Here is a 13,276-nt window from a genome sequence, read left to right as displayed (position 1 = left end):
GAAGGTCAAAGAGCAGCTGCTGCATCCAACAGACTCTAGTTTAGACATAAACGCCTCTAACAGACATTAAATTGGCCGCTGGTGTTTTACCACCATTTGCTTGTTGCAGTTTTTGAGCTGCAGCGTAACAATAAATGGGAGAAACAAGAGAACCACTGAACTGAGGCAGACGCCTCCTGATCTTCATAAAGCAGGAAATGATCAGAGGTTTCATTTATAAACTTTGTCTTCACACCAAACAGCACCTGAAAGTGTCTTATGTCACTTTACAAGCAAAGGTTCTGATCTGTAAATCAAACTGGATGTGATGATGTGATGATATGACGATGTGACGATGTGACGATGTGACGATGTGATGATGGGATGATGTGATGACGGGATGACGTGACGATGTGATGATGTGACGATGTGACGATGTGATGATGTGACGATGTGACGATGTGACGACGTGATGATGTGATGATGTGATGGTGTGATGATGTGATGGTGTGATGATGTGATGATGTGATGGTGTGATGATGTGATGGTGTGACGATGTGACGACGTGATGATGTGATGATGTGATGGTGTGATGATGTGATGGTGTGACGATGTGAGGATGTGATGATGTGATGATGTGACGATGTGATGATGTGATGATGTGATGATGGGATGATGTGATGATGTGATGATGTGATGATGATGTGATGACGTGATGATGATGTGATGATGTGACGATGTGATGATATGATGTTGTGATGATGTGATGACGTGACGATGTGATGATATGATGTTGTGAAGATGTGATGACGTGATGATGATGTGATGACGTGATGATGTGATCCCTCCCATCGTCTCTGATCGAATGTTTGGTTTGGAAATGGAGGGAAACGGTGACTCTGATGGTGAGATGGAGAAATGAATCCATATTCCATCATGATTCCCTCAGACATTTCAAACTTTAACCATAGATTGACTTTATCACATGTATCCAAAAACACAGAGTGATATGTGTTTATGCTGTTTAGCCATAAATATATGAGAAAGATTTAAATAAACAGAAAAGTCTTCAGGCCTCAGTCCTGAGCCAAAGTCTGCACAATATTTAAAGGGACAGTATCACGTAAAATATTTTTTTAGCTTTACATCATATTATAACGTTATTCCTTCATCAAAAACATACCTGGATTGTTGCCATGATTCTTTCATAATCTCCATGGCAACCATTCAGCTGTGCTAAACGCCTGGGTGGACGTAGCCCCGCCTTTAAATCCAGCTCCTCCCCACTCGGCTCCTTCAGACTAGCCAGCAGCAATTAGCAAACACCTGCTGGAACTGCTGAGCTCCTTACAGGAGCTGCTGCTCAGAGAACAGTTGTAAAAGGCATAATGGAGGAGCATTGTTGTGAGGATGTGCTGAAGGCAAAGTGTTGGAAAGATTAGGAGCTTCTTAAAGAGACAGAGGCCAATTTCAAGGCTTCAAATTTCAAACTCAAATTTCTTTTAAGTCATTTCATATTCTTATCATTTTCAGAACAACTGAAGGTAATAAAATAGCATTAAGTGGATTTTTGGATTCTTTTGGTTGTTTGTAGGTTTTCAGTATGAATGAGATCAAAGACCTTCTGGTAGCTGTTTGTTAAAGTTTCTCAGTTATAGTGATGGAGCAGCATCAGTTGATGATCTTCATGTAAATTAATGGTTCAAACCAGAAAACAGTTTTATTAATGACTGTTATAATCATCATAAATAATAACTGATGTTTGTACCTTAAATATTCTCATCACTTCTAGAGCTGAAGTGAAAGAGGAGAAACGTCTAACAGTAAATTTAACATCTAAATATCACCTAATCTTAAACTACACATTACAACAACACATTTTAAATATGTTACAGAAAATAAAACTGCATGTTTAGGGTCGTTATCCTAAAGCTGAACTTTCACCACAGCATCAAGTTTTCTTCTGGCGTTCAGCACGAGTTGGTTTGGTAATTTCATAAAAACAGTTAATAATTTAATAAAAACTTACCAAGTCGCTGCACCATCTGATTAGCAGAACATAATTACCAAATATTCTTTAGTTATTGTTTTATGATTGTCTGCCTGGTGACAATCATAAAACAATAACTATACATAAAACCCTACACAGAATAAACATGTTTCCAAAATATATCAACTTATTAACAAAATACTTCAACCACCAGTTAAAATGCTTTATACAACAAACTCAGTGAGCTGGTAAAACTCAGTTAAACCCAAAATAACTAACAAAATGAAAAAAGGAAACATTAGAATTAGAAAAAATGACTAATAAAATAATGAAAGTATCTTAAAAATAAGTATAAATATGTCTTTAAAATGTGAAGCAGGAGATAAAATATTATTCTAATGTTTTATTTTAAAAAATATCTTAATTAAAAGGAAATATTCTACCTTTAATTAACTCTTATTTTGTCCGAAGCTGTGAATCTGTGCTATTTATTTCTACATCTACATTTTAATAACGAGGTCGACACATTTGTCATATTCAGCTTCTATGCATCACAGATCTGGAACAAACTTCTGTAAAACTGTAAAACAGCCGAAACACTGAGAGCCTTTAAATCTGGAATAAATAAACTGAAACATCATGAATGAAACATTGATCAACATTTTATATGTGTAATTATGGCAAATGGAAAAATGTAATGCTTCAGTTGTGTTTTATGATGTAAAGCATGTTGACCTGAAATGTAATACACAAATAAAATCTGATTGATTGATTGATTGATTGATTGATTGATTGATTGATTGATTGATTGATTGATTGATTGATTGATTGACTGACTCAGAGACTTTTCTTGGACTAATGTTGTGGATTTTACTAACATATAAATATATTTACCACAAGCTTCAGTAAGTTGATGTTGATCATGTAAATTGTGTTGCTGTTTTTTTATAAAGTCTCTGTTATTTTTCAGAAAACGATCCGCCTTCAGTCATTTCCACCGTGACGACAGATGAAGTCAGTTATGGACAGATAATCATCAGAGAAACCAGGAAAAGAGGTAAAACGTCTCTAAATACATAACTGATCACAAATTAATCTTATTATTCAGATCAATAATCTGAGATAGAAAACAAAAACATAAAACACTGATGTTGAATAAAACTGGATTCCTCTGAAAGGCAGAAAAATAAATTATTTTGTACAGATTTATGATGCCTGCTGCTTTCTAAATATAAGCAATGTGCACCAGATTTCTGCTTTTATTATTTATAATAATGAAGGCATAAGCTTTAAAATAAAAAAACACATCAAAGCTGCTTGAACTGAAGCACCAACAAGCCAAAGCTTGAAAATAAACAAATAAAGAAAAGAACCAGTTATTCTGGAAAATCTACAAATTTACAGATATAAAGCTATAAAACACAATGAGATTGGATCATAGATTAAGTTTCAATTCATTTATTCAAATGGCACCAAGTGATAACATGTTGTTTCTCTGGGGCTTTAAATGAACTGATGTATTTACATTTACAGTCATTTCAGTTCAGTCACATAAACTCAGAATCGTTTCCATTCCAGTTGATTCTCCTTACAAACCAAAGCAGTTCAGGTTCAGTTTGGGTTTATTTTTGATTTGATTTCATTTTTTTCTTTTCAGATTACAAACCAGAACCAAAAGTTGTTTATTCCACCCTGAGGTAATCCTCCAGCAGGAAGGTCCACCGGTCTAGTTAAAGCACAGAACCATCAACTCCTGGTGAACAAGTTTATCTGTCTGAAGAACCAAATGAATGTATTTACTGTTTCATTCTCATGTTTCCAGTCACTGTTTTGTTTTAAATGTCTGAACTGTTAAAACCTCAGCAGCTTCAGCCTGTTGAACCAGTTTAACAAGTTTAACCAGTTTAACCAGTTTAACCTGTGAAACCTGCGGTTCTGCAGCTTGTTGATAACAAACATGATGTTCCTGTTTCTGTCTGCGGCTCAGCAGTGGAAACTTTTATTTACAGCAGCAGGTGAGAAAAACTAAACCAAAACCGCAGAACAAACCTGTTAAAACAAACAAAATCCCTGAGTGTGTGAAACCAAAGCAGAACCTTCAGGATGTTTATTGATTCTATATAAAGAAAATATGCAATAAACTGCAGTTAATGTTAAATTCACTGTTTCTGCATTCAGAACATATTAGCTAAATGCTATGTGAGGTTTATTCCTGTCATAATGAAGTCCAGTTGGCCCGGTTGGTTCTGGTTTCTCATTCAGACCAAAGTTCAGCCATCAGAGGATTTAAACTGTAGATAATCTGCAGGTTGGTGACATCATCAGCTCTGCAGATGCTAAAACATGCTAACCTGAATCATGCTAAACTGATTCAGGTTTAATTTACTGATAAATTCTGATTAGACGAGCTGAAGTTCTTCACTTTTATTCTGTTTGTTTTAATTTGTTATATTAAAGTTTTTTGAAAATGTATTTTAATTGTAAATGTGTGAAATGTCCCTTTAAAATAAGCACTTATAAATCAATAATCACAAAATTCATTATTACATAATAATTAAGTGGAAGGAAAACGATGGATTTGAAAATGTTTTTATAAATAAATAATCTGAAAAGTGCGGCATGCATCTGTATCCAGCTTTTTTACCTGAATAAAATCCAGTCCAAACAGCAGCATGAAGTCATTTTATTTATAAAACCAGTTTATCTGAGTCCAGATGTTCAGTTTCTGGTTCCACAGGTTCAGTTGAGAACTAAATGACATGTCAAAGGTCAAAGGTCAGATCTGATGTGTTCCTATGCAGCTCAGCTCTGGTGTTTCCTCTGGTTCTCTGCTAATGTTTCTGATGGCATCAAGATATTTATGAAAATGTTTGATTTGAAAATGGAAAAAAGAAAATAAAACAGCTGAAAATAGAAATTTCAGCAAAATAAAAGATGATCAGAAGTTAAAATATTTTAAACTTTCTCTTCTGTAATCATTGAACATGAACCAACCCAGCAGCAGAGCTGCTGTTTATTTCTGTTTATATGGAGAAAAACTCAACGTAAAATAGTTCAGTTTATTTATGTTTTTACTTATGGGTTAAAATATATTCCAAAATGTGAATTATTTTAACAATGTCAGCAGTTCAGCAGATAGAACAGCAGCAGGTTTGGCCAGGAAGTGATGTCATCGATCATGTGACCTCTGGTTGGAGGGAAGAAGCTTCATCTGAAGCTCCTGCTAACAGGAAGGCTCATGGTTAGCAGTGATGCTAAGTTAGCATAAAACATGTTAGAATAAACTAAATAATGAAAAATGAGATCAGAACCAGACAGAACATCTGTTCTAATGATGATGATGATGATCTGTAAGGAAGGACATCTGCCCAGTCCCAGTGGATCTGGACTCCAGTTCTCCCAGTGGATCTGGACTCCAGTGGATCTGGACTCCAGTTCTCCCAGTGGATCTGGACTCCAGTTCTCCCAGTGGATCTGGACTCCAGTTCTCCCAGTGGATCTGGACTCCAGTTCTCCCAGTGACTCTGCCTGGATCAGACTGGAGGGTTTCACTGGTTTCGATCCAGTTGGTTCCTCTGAGCTCCAGCTGCAGCTTTAAGAATCCTTCATGTTTTACCATCAACCATCAGTGAGTTAAAGGCATCATGTCTGATCAACCAGAGGATCAATAATCGATCAATAAACCTGCTGCTTGATGGGATCCAAACATCATTTATCATCATGAAGCTTTTAGAACATTTAAAATGTTAAAACGTTCCTGAAGTTCAGCAGAATGAAAAGATGAATGGCTGATATTTCTACAGGTGATCCAGGCTCTGCTGCCACCTGGTGGACAAACACTGCAGGTACACATCCTGGAAATCTACAAAATAAAAAAATATTCAGCTTTGCTATTTTATCTAATTTATTTTAGTAAATCATCAAAAATTTTAAATAAAATTATAAAAACATTTAGGAAAGAACAATAACTTCCCTCAGAAAGTTCAGCTCTTCATTCTGACCTCGACCAGTCAGACTAAACCAGGGGTTTCCTACTCCATTCTCCAGGGGCCGGAGTCCTGCAGCTTTAAGACGTCTCTCTGCTTCAGATGGATCCAGTATTAATTCACAGCATTGATCTGTAGAACTGGACTGATGAGAGTGGGATAGTTAAAGTCAGAGGACTCTGGACCTCGATGAATGAAGTTTGAGTTTGAAAGGGATGGACCAGGAGAGCACGGCAGAGGAGGTGTCATGCTGCGTCCTTCTTCTAGAGAGGAAAGATCTGAAAGGAGCTGCAAGGAAGAGGTGCTCCCCCTAGTGGGCAGATGGAGGAGTGACGGTTTAAAACGTTTGAATAAAAAAACACAAACTGAGTTTTTAAAAAAATCTCCACTTTGGAAAGATTTAATTCCTCCTCGTTCAGGAAACATCAGAACCAATCGGACCAGAACTATTTCAGTTAGTTTTCATTTGACTGACAGCAGCAGTGAATCTGGTCTGGACTCTGTGGAGGTTCTGGTTCCAGGAGGTTCTGTAGACCAGAACATCTACTCTGTGGTCCAGTTATTCTGGAGAACTGGACCTGGTACTGGAGCTTTAATGCTGCTGTGATAAACATGTCATCACCTTCTGGGTCAAAGTTCACCAACCAGGTTCTGCTGCTTTAAACACTCGACCTCTCCTCCGGTTCTGATGATGAAGAGAAAAACCCAACGACCCGGTCCGGTCCACCTCCAGTACCTCTCATTAGCTCTGTTTACTAAAAATTATATTAATTAAACACCAATTAGATGCAAATAACATTTGAAGAATATAAACTAAAAACATTTAGATGAGATGAACCAAAGTCATTCATGGTGACTTGAAAGTCTGTCATGGTGAGGAGGGGTCACTCTGAGGTCACTCTGAGGTCACACTGACGTCACACTCTGTGGTTTGACATAAACATGAACAGCTCATCATCATGCTGCAGGATGCTGGTAGCGGCCCAACAGGATGGAGACGTTCATATCATCACGTCCAGCAGGGGGCGCTGTCTGCTGATGTCCAGCAGGAGATCAGACCAGAGAAGAACAGCAGCATGTTGACCAGTAGAGTCCCTCGTTACTAATGTCTGCAGAAATAAATAAACTTCTAGAAGAAACCTGAGAGCCGAGGCAGAAACTGAAGGGTTAAATTCAGTGAGGATTAATTATTATTCATGTAAATAATATTTGTGAAACATTATTCAGGTTCTGAGTTTAAACTGACTTTTAACCTTTTATTTTGAAGCATGTGATGAATATGATTCATATCTAAGATGAAACTTGTGATAAAAGCTGCAGATCTTTTATTCCCCTCATCCTGAAGGTCATTCAGAGGTCAGTAAGAACCGCAGCACTCGGCTCCATCAGGAGAGATTAGAGCATCATGAGACAGTTTAACGTTATTTTAGAAAGTAAAACTTAAAGTCCAACCAGCTGCAGACGTTTCCTGATCGCCTGACAGAATCATGGAGACGATGGACAGACAGGAGACAGACGGGGACATCCTTCATCAGGAGGAGACAAAACGTGTGTAAAGGAGCTGAATGCTCACAGAGCGCTGTGTCCAAATGGATTCACAGAAAGTTGAGTGGAAGGAAAAAGTGTGGCTGTAAAAAGGGTCCACTGCAGCCTTAGCCCTCCTGTTGTCCTCGGGTCAAAACGACCCGAGGACAACAGGAGGGTTAAGAGGATTATCAAGCTTCACAAGGCTTCAACTAAGACTAGAGCTAGAACATCTAGATCCACTACACATAGATCCTACACAGACTGAGGAGAACCAGAACCGGACCGAAGCTCAGAGGTCCAAACTCTGTCCAGATTGAAGTAAACGCAGCATTTCAGTTCATTTGGTTCCAGAGTCTGGAGGAAGAGTTTTCTGGACCAGAATCCTCCCTGCTGGAGGTTTAAACAGTCAGTGATGTTTGGGTCACCTGCTGGTTCTGATTCACTGACTGGATCAGAACCAGCAGACGATCAGCAGGGATGTCCTGAAGTCAACAGTAACTTGACCATGGAGATCGTCATGGTGACCAGCTGGGTGGAGATGATGGCTTCATTCAGGACTTGGTTCCGACCCAACACTGCCAGAAGCTGCTTCATTACTGGGCTGGACTAGCAAACGGACCCGACCAGAACCTCAGAGAGAATCTACGGAGGATAAGAGGATCATAACTAAAGCTGGTTGTTTAAAATAATTTAAACCTGTTTTTCCTAAAGGACCTTCGATGATGAGAGTAAATCTAATTTTAGGAGTTTCTGGTTTTCTGTTCAGTCTGAAGTTTAAACCTGATTCACTTCCTGTGTTTTTACCTCAGACCCAGTTTTTACATCCAGAGATTCAGATTCCTGAGTCCTGAGAGGAGCTGCAGCTTCTCAGAGCCGCTGCTGGTCCAACTGGGCCTGATGGGACGTTTCAGAAACTCCAGGATTAAACAAGAAAAAAGGTCTGAAAATATGATGAATCCTACAAAAACAAATAAATCTGAGAAATAGTGAAAAGAAGTGAGCAACTAAATTATTTAAGAATAAAGAGGAAGCTGAGAAACAGCAGAACCTGAGCAGAACCTCAGGTTGAATTTTGGGTTTTCATTCTCTAAGTTATAATCATCAAAATTACAAGAAATACAGATTTGAAATATTTCATTCCTTAACTCTCACCAAGGAAAATGCAATTGAAAAACAGCATGCAGGCTGAAGGTTGAAGGTTAAGGGGTTAATGACTCTAATATAAAGTTTCACTTTTTGAAATATGTGACAAACACACTGATGTTTTGACAATACGCTAATTTATTAGAACTGTATGTTTACACTGAGCCTCAGAGCAAAACGAAATAATTTATCACCAGGAAACTAAATGACCCAGAAACACGATGAAACTTTAAACTGTTTCTGCTGCAGGAGATGAAATGGAGGAGGAAGAGGAGGAGGAGGAGGAGGAGGAGGAGGAGGAGGAGGAGGAGGAGGAGGAGGAGGAGGAAGAGGAGGAGAGCAGTTAGAGGAGAAATGTGGCCCGATGATGATAAGCTGAGGCTCCGCCCCTTTTTGAGCTTAGAGACGTTACAACAGAGATCATCAGTTCAGCCCTGATAGAAAAGTTTTCACATTTACCGGTTTGACACAGAAACTCTTCACTGGATCCTCCAACCATCTGCTGCCTGTAGATAAAAGGACAACAGAGCGCAGTGTTCATCTCTGGCCACCAGGTGGCAGCATTGTTCCATGTGAAGACTCCAGCAGCAGGAGGATCCGGTTACATGACGTCACATGTTTACTAGTTTATAATAATGTGAATCTGGATCCCGACAGGAAGCAGAATGTAAATAATAATGAAGCAGCTGAATGTTTATCAGTTTCTAGAATCCAGTTTAAAGTTTCTGACTTCCTGTTTGCTTCAGGCTCCAGTTTCTGGTCTAAACTGGTTCCAGTGACGTCAGCATGAACAGATTCCAGTTTGATGTTTTTCTGCTTTCAGGATCAAAAGCTGCAGATTCAACCTGATGAGTTTCAACAGATCAGATGAAGAAAACATTAGAAATAAACTCAGTCACACATCCTGAGCTCAGTTTCACTTCTACTGAAGTCACGTGATTTACAAGAAGAGCAGAACCCAGACATGCGCAGTGAGCTCCTCAGAGATCTGTCCGTCTTTATGTCCTAATTAAAGTCTGAAGATCTCTGGTGATTTTAAAGGAGCTTCATGTTGGATCAGATTCCAGTTTGTTGCTTGATGCAGATGTTGTTCTCTGTGTTGCTATGGAAACCAGAGACAGATGTCCATATTTTACTATGACGTCATGGCTGTTTTCACTGATCCTCCTCTCAGCTCCGAGAGGGCGAGTCTCTGTATGGCAAACCATTTTAGCATAAAATCGATTTTTTTTTTTCCCCCTCCACTGTTCTTAGAGATCTAAAACCAGACGTGTGTCCTGCTGCCTCACTGCATGAGGAAATGGCAGCTTTAACTTGTTGGCTCTGTTTTCTGCTTCATGCTCGTTTCTGCTGACAGGTTTTAGCTTAGAAATTAAGATGGAATAAAGTTTTTTAAGTGATAGGATGGGATTAAATCTATCTCTCTTTTTTCATTTTTTTCAAACAAACATTTTGTAACATTTTGTATGTAACCTGTGGTGATTATGTTTACTCCTATTTCATAGATAACTATTTTAGTAAATTCTGGAGGTAAACAAAAACATTTTCAGGTCTCACATCTAATGTGATTCAGTTTTACATTATGATAATAAAAATTACCACATTTTCTTACAGTAGAATATAAGAGGTAAAAATGTTTACTTGGCAAAAACTCATACTTGGTCTGAGCCGTCCTGCAGAAAACGGCTCCACTTCTTACAGAGGATCCGGTCTAAACCGGCTGAAACTGAACTGAGCAGCAGGAAAGTAACGATCCGACCAGCTGCTGTTTGAAACGACATCAGGAAGTTAAACTGACCTGATTTTAGCTGGAAAACGTCATTTATCAACTCAGGTTTAATGATTCAGGCTCACATTGAGGAACAAACCGCCAGAGAGACACAGAACTGATCATCAGTTGGGTGGGGAGGCGAACCGCATGTGGCTTTTTGATACCGACATTTCCCACACTCATTGAACGCAGCACTGACAAAGCAGTGTAAGTTGCAGCCAGGATGTGAAATTTTGTTAAGCTGCTGCAAGTCTGCAAGGTCAAGGGTCAAGTAGAGCCTGGTGTCATAACATGAAGATCTGGTTCATTCAATCAGAAAATTATTTTTGTTTCATTGTTGATAGTTTGGATTGAGAGTTTTGGTTTTTATTACCAAGTGCTGATTCAGTTATAAACCAATGTAACAAAGTAAATTAATGTTATTTTAAATGTTCAGCGTCTCACTTTGACCTCTGACCTCTGTGTTCTGTTGTTTCCTCTCCTCCAGCTCAGATCATATGATGAAGACGTCAGTCTGCCATGTGGAGCTGAGAATGAAGCAGAACAGATCCGGTTCTCCTCTGCAGGAACAAGAACATCGACCCGTAACCCGGTTCAGGTGAAACCGGCTGCAGGACTAGACCAACGACGCAGAAACATGTTGATCTGTTCAGACGATAAATGATCACAGAGATCCAAACTGAACTTTATCCTCTGATCAAAAATTTAAATGTATTTTATTTATATATTTTTGAACTTTTGTTTATTTCTATTAAATGTTTTCAAAGCTGTTTTTGTTACTTTCATGTTTCTCCTTTGATTTTTGTATGAAACTCTTTGTGTTCATAGATGCTAGATAAAGGTGCTTTTTCTAAAATGTAAGTAAAGTTTATTTGTAAAGCGCTTTATAAATAAAAATCAACCTTAAGATCCCTGTAGAACACAAAACCACCAGAAGAAACAAAAGAATCAAGAGATAAAATCCTGGGAACATAAAAATGTTTTTAGATGCTTTTAAAAACCTCCACAGTCGGCAAAACGGAGCTGTGAGGGAAACTGTCCCACAGCCATGGGGCCTCTGAATGTGTCTTTCCAATCATAATGCTGATGGATGTTCATTGATACTAAAGTCTAAATTAATATAAAGTTTTCCTTCACTCAATCAGCTCATTTAGCTGTAATTATTTCCTGGGTAACTCTGTAAAGCTACAGGATGTTTATTGTGTCGCACTGTTTGCAGCTGGATAGAAACAGAGGAAATGAATTTTGGTTCCTGCAGAGTAAAATGTGTCATTTGGTATTGGAGCTTAAATTTGGTCCTGATTTTGGAACCTTGTGCAGAAATGAAACAGAGACAAAACTCACAGTTAAGCTCTCATCCAGAGCTTTGTGAAAGAATTCGGCCCCCTTTAACTTTTCAACCTTTTGCTGTTTTTCAGGCTTTAAACAGAAAGATCTAAACTTTTTATCATTTTGTGAAGAATCAACAAGTGGGACACAATCGTGAGGTGGAAAAAAATTTATTGGATATTTTAAACTTTTTTAACAAATAAAAAACTGCAGAGTGATGTGCAATATTATTGGGCCCCGTTGCATTAATACTCTGTAGCGCCACCTTGTGCTGCGATTACAGCTGTGAGTCGTTTGGTTTTGTCTCTGTACTTTTGCACATGGAGACTGAAATTCTTGCCCATTCTTCCTTAAAACAGCTGCAGCTCAGTGAGGTTGGATGGAGACGCTGGTGAACAGCAGTTTTCAGCTCTTTCCACAGATTCTCCAATGGATTCAGGTCTGGACTTTGACTAGACCACTCTAACACCTGGATACATTTATTTGTGAATCGTTCCATTGTAGATTGTTCCAGTTACATGACGTCACATGTTTACTAGTTTATAATAATGTGACTTCTACTGAAGTCACGTGATTTACAAGAAGAGCAGAACCCAGACATGCGCAGTGAGCTTCTCAGAGATCTGGGCGTTGTCCGTCTTTATGTCCTAATTAATGAATAACATTGAATAAAACGGATCAACCTGAAACTGTCATTGTTCAAACATCATAATCTATTTAATCAGATTTTTTTAATTAAAATAAATCTCAGATTCATTCAGCCTTAAAACCTGAGTTCAGTTCATAAAAAGCTCAAATGTTCAGAAGTAGAAAAGTTTATCAGATGGATTTATTTAAACTATCAGCTGTTTGAACTTCCTAAGTTTTATTTTCCATCAAACATAAGAATTAAAATCAACATTTGACCTTCATCCCTGCTGAGAGGATGAGGAAGATGATGAAGAAGATGATGAAGAGCTGTGATGAAGACCTCCTGATGTTGTCCTCCTCTGTCCTGCTGGACGGACAGACTGTCCTTCACTCAGACCAACATGAACTTTGACCTTCTTCAGGTCAGAAGGTCAAACTGATGAAACTGATGATGGGAAACAAAACGTCTCCATCAAACTGGTTCAGGTTCTTGACTTTAATATGAAGGAGAATTTAAAGGAATCAGTGAAAATTTCACAATAAAATCAGTTTATTGGATAAATTATGACCAAATGAAGAACAGAATCAGTTTTATGTTTGTGTGTGTTAAAAGTCCACCTGTTCGTTCTAGGACTACAATACCCATGATGCATCTTTTTTTTTTGTAGTTCGACTTTCACGTAGATGAGCAAGTTATTTTTCTGTGCTTCTGTGTGGCTCGATGGCATAAAAATCCATGAACGGATAGCATCCACCATCAATCTTTCTTTAATCCCGTGTGTATGAGACCTGTGTGCGTTTTTATTATATGGACACACACACACATCTATACACCCACATACATATACATACAAAACCAAATACAACTACATCGTTACTATCTCTACGTCATCATCTGTCCCATCATCTCCCATGTACCTC

At 38.3% G+C, this 13,276-nt stretch overlaps 1 protein-coding gene and 1 long non-coding RNA gene across 2 annotated transcripts in view; both read left to right on the top strand.

Moving 5' to 3' along the window:
* LOC106910198 (high affinity immunoglobulin epsilon receptor subunit alpha-like) overlaps positions 1-4,639 on the top strand; it is a 59,246-nt gene extending 54,607 nt beyond the window's left edge. The window contains exons 7-8 of the mRNA XM_088015621.1: positions 2,940-3,026; positions 3,627-4,639. Coding sequence (XP_087871747.1) covers positions 2,940-3,026; positions 3,627-3,670 — 131 coding nt within the window. The 3' untranslated portion in view covers positions 3,671-4,639. The remainder of the gene's footprint in view (positions 1-2,939; positions 3,027-3,626) is intronic.
* Positions 4,640-9,862: 5,223 nt separating this feature from the next.
* Positions 9,863-11,303, top strand: LOC148154406 (uncharacterized). Its single transcript, XR_015766124.1, has 2 exons — positions 9,863-10,603; positions 10,884-11,303. It is a non-coding gene; the product is annotated as an uncharacterized LOC148154406 (long non-coding RNA).
* The last annotated feature ends 1,973 nt before the right edge of the window (positions 11,304-13,276 follow it).

The sequence above is a fragment of the Poecilia mexicana genome, unplaced genomic scaffold, assembly GCF_051168715.1.
Source record: "Poecilia mexicana isolate PSO_F unplaced genomic scaffold, ASM5116871v1 scaffold_18, whole genome shotgun sequence".
NCBI lineage: Eukaryota > Metazoa > Chordata > Actinopteri > Cyprinodontiformes > Poeciliidae > Poecilia > Poecilia mexicana.
This window is presented reverse-complemented; position numbering and strand designations above follow the sequence as displayed.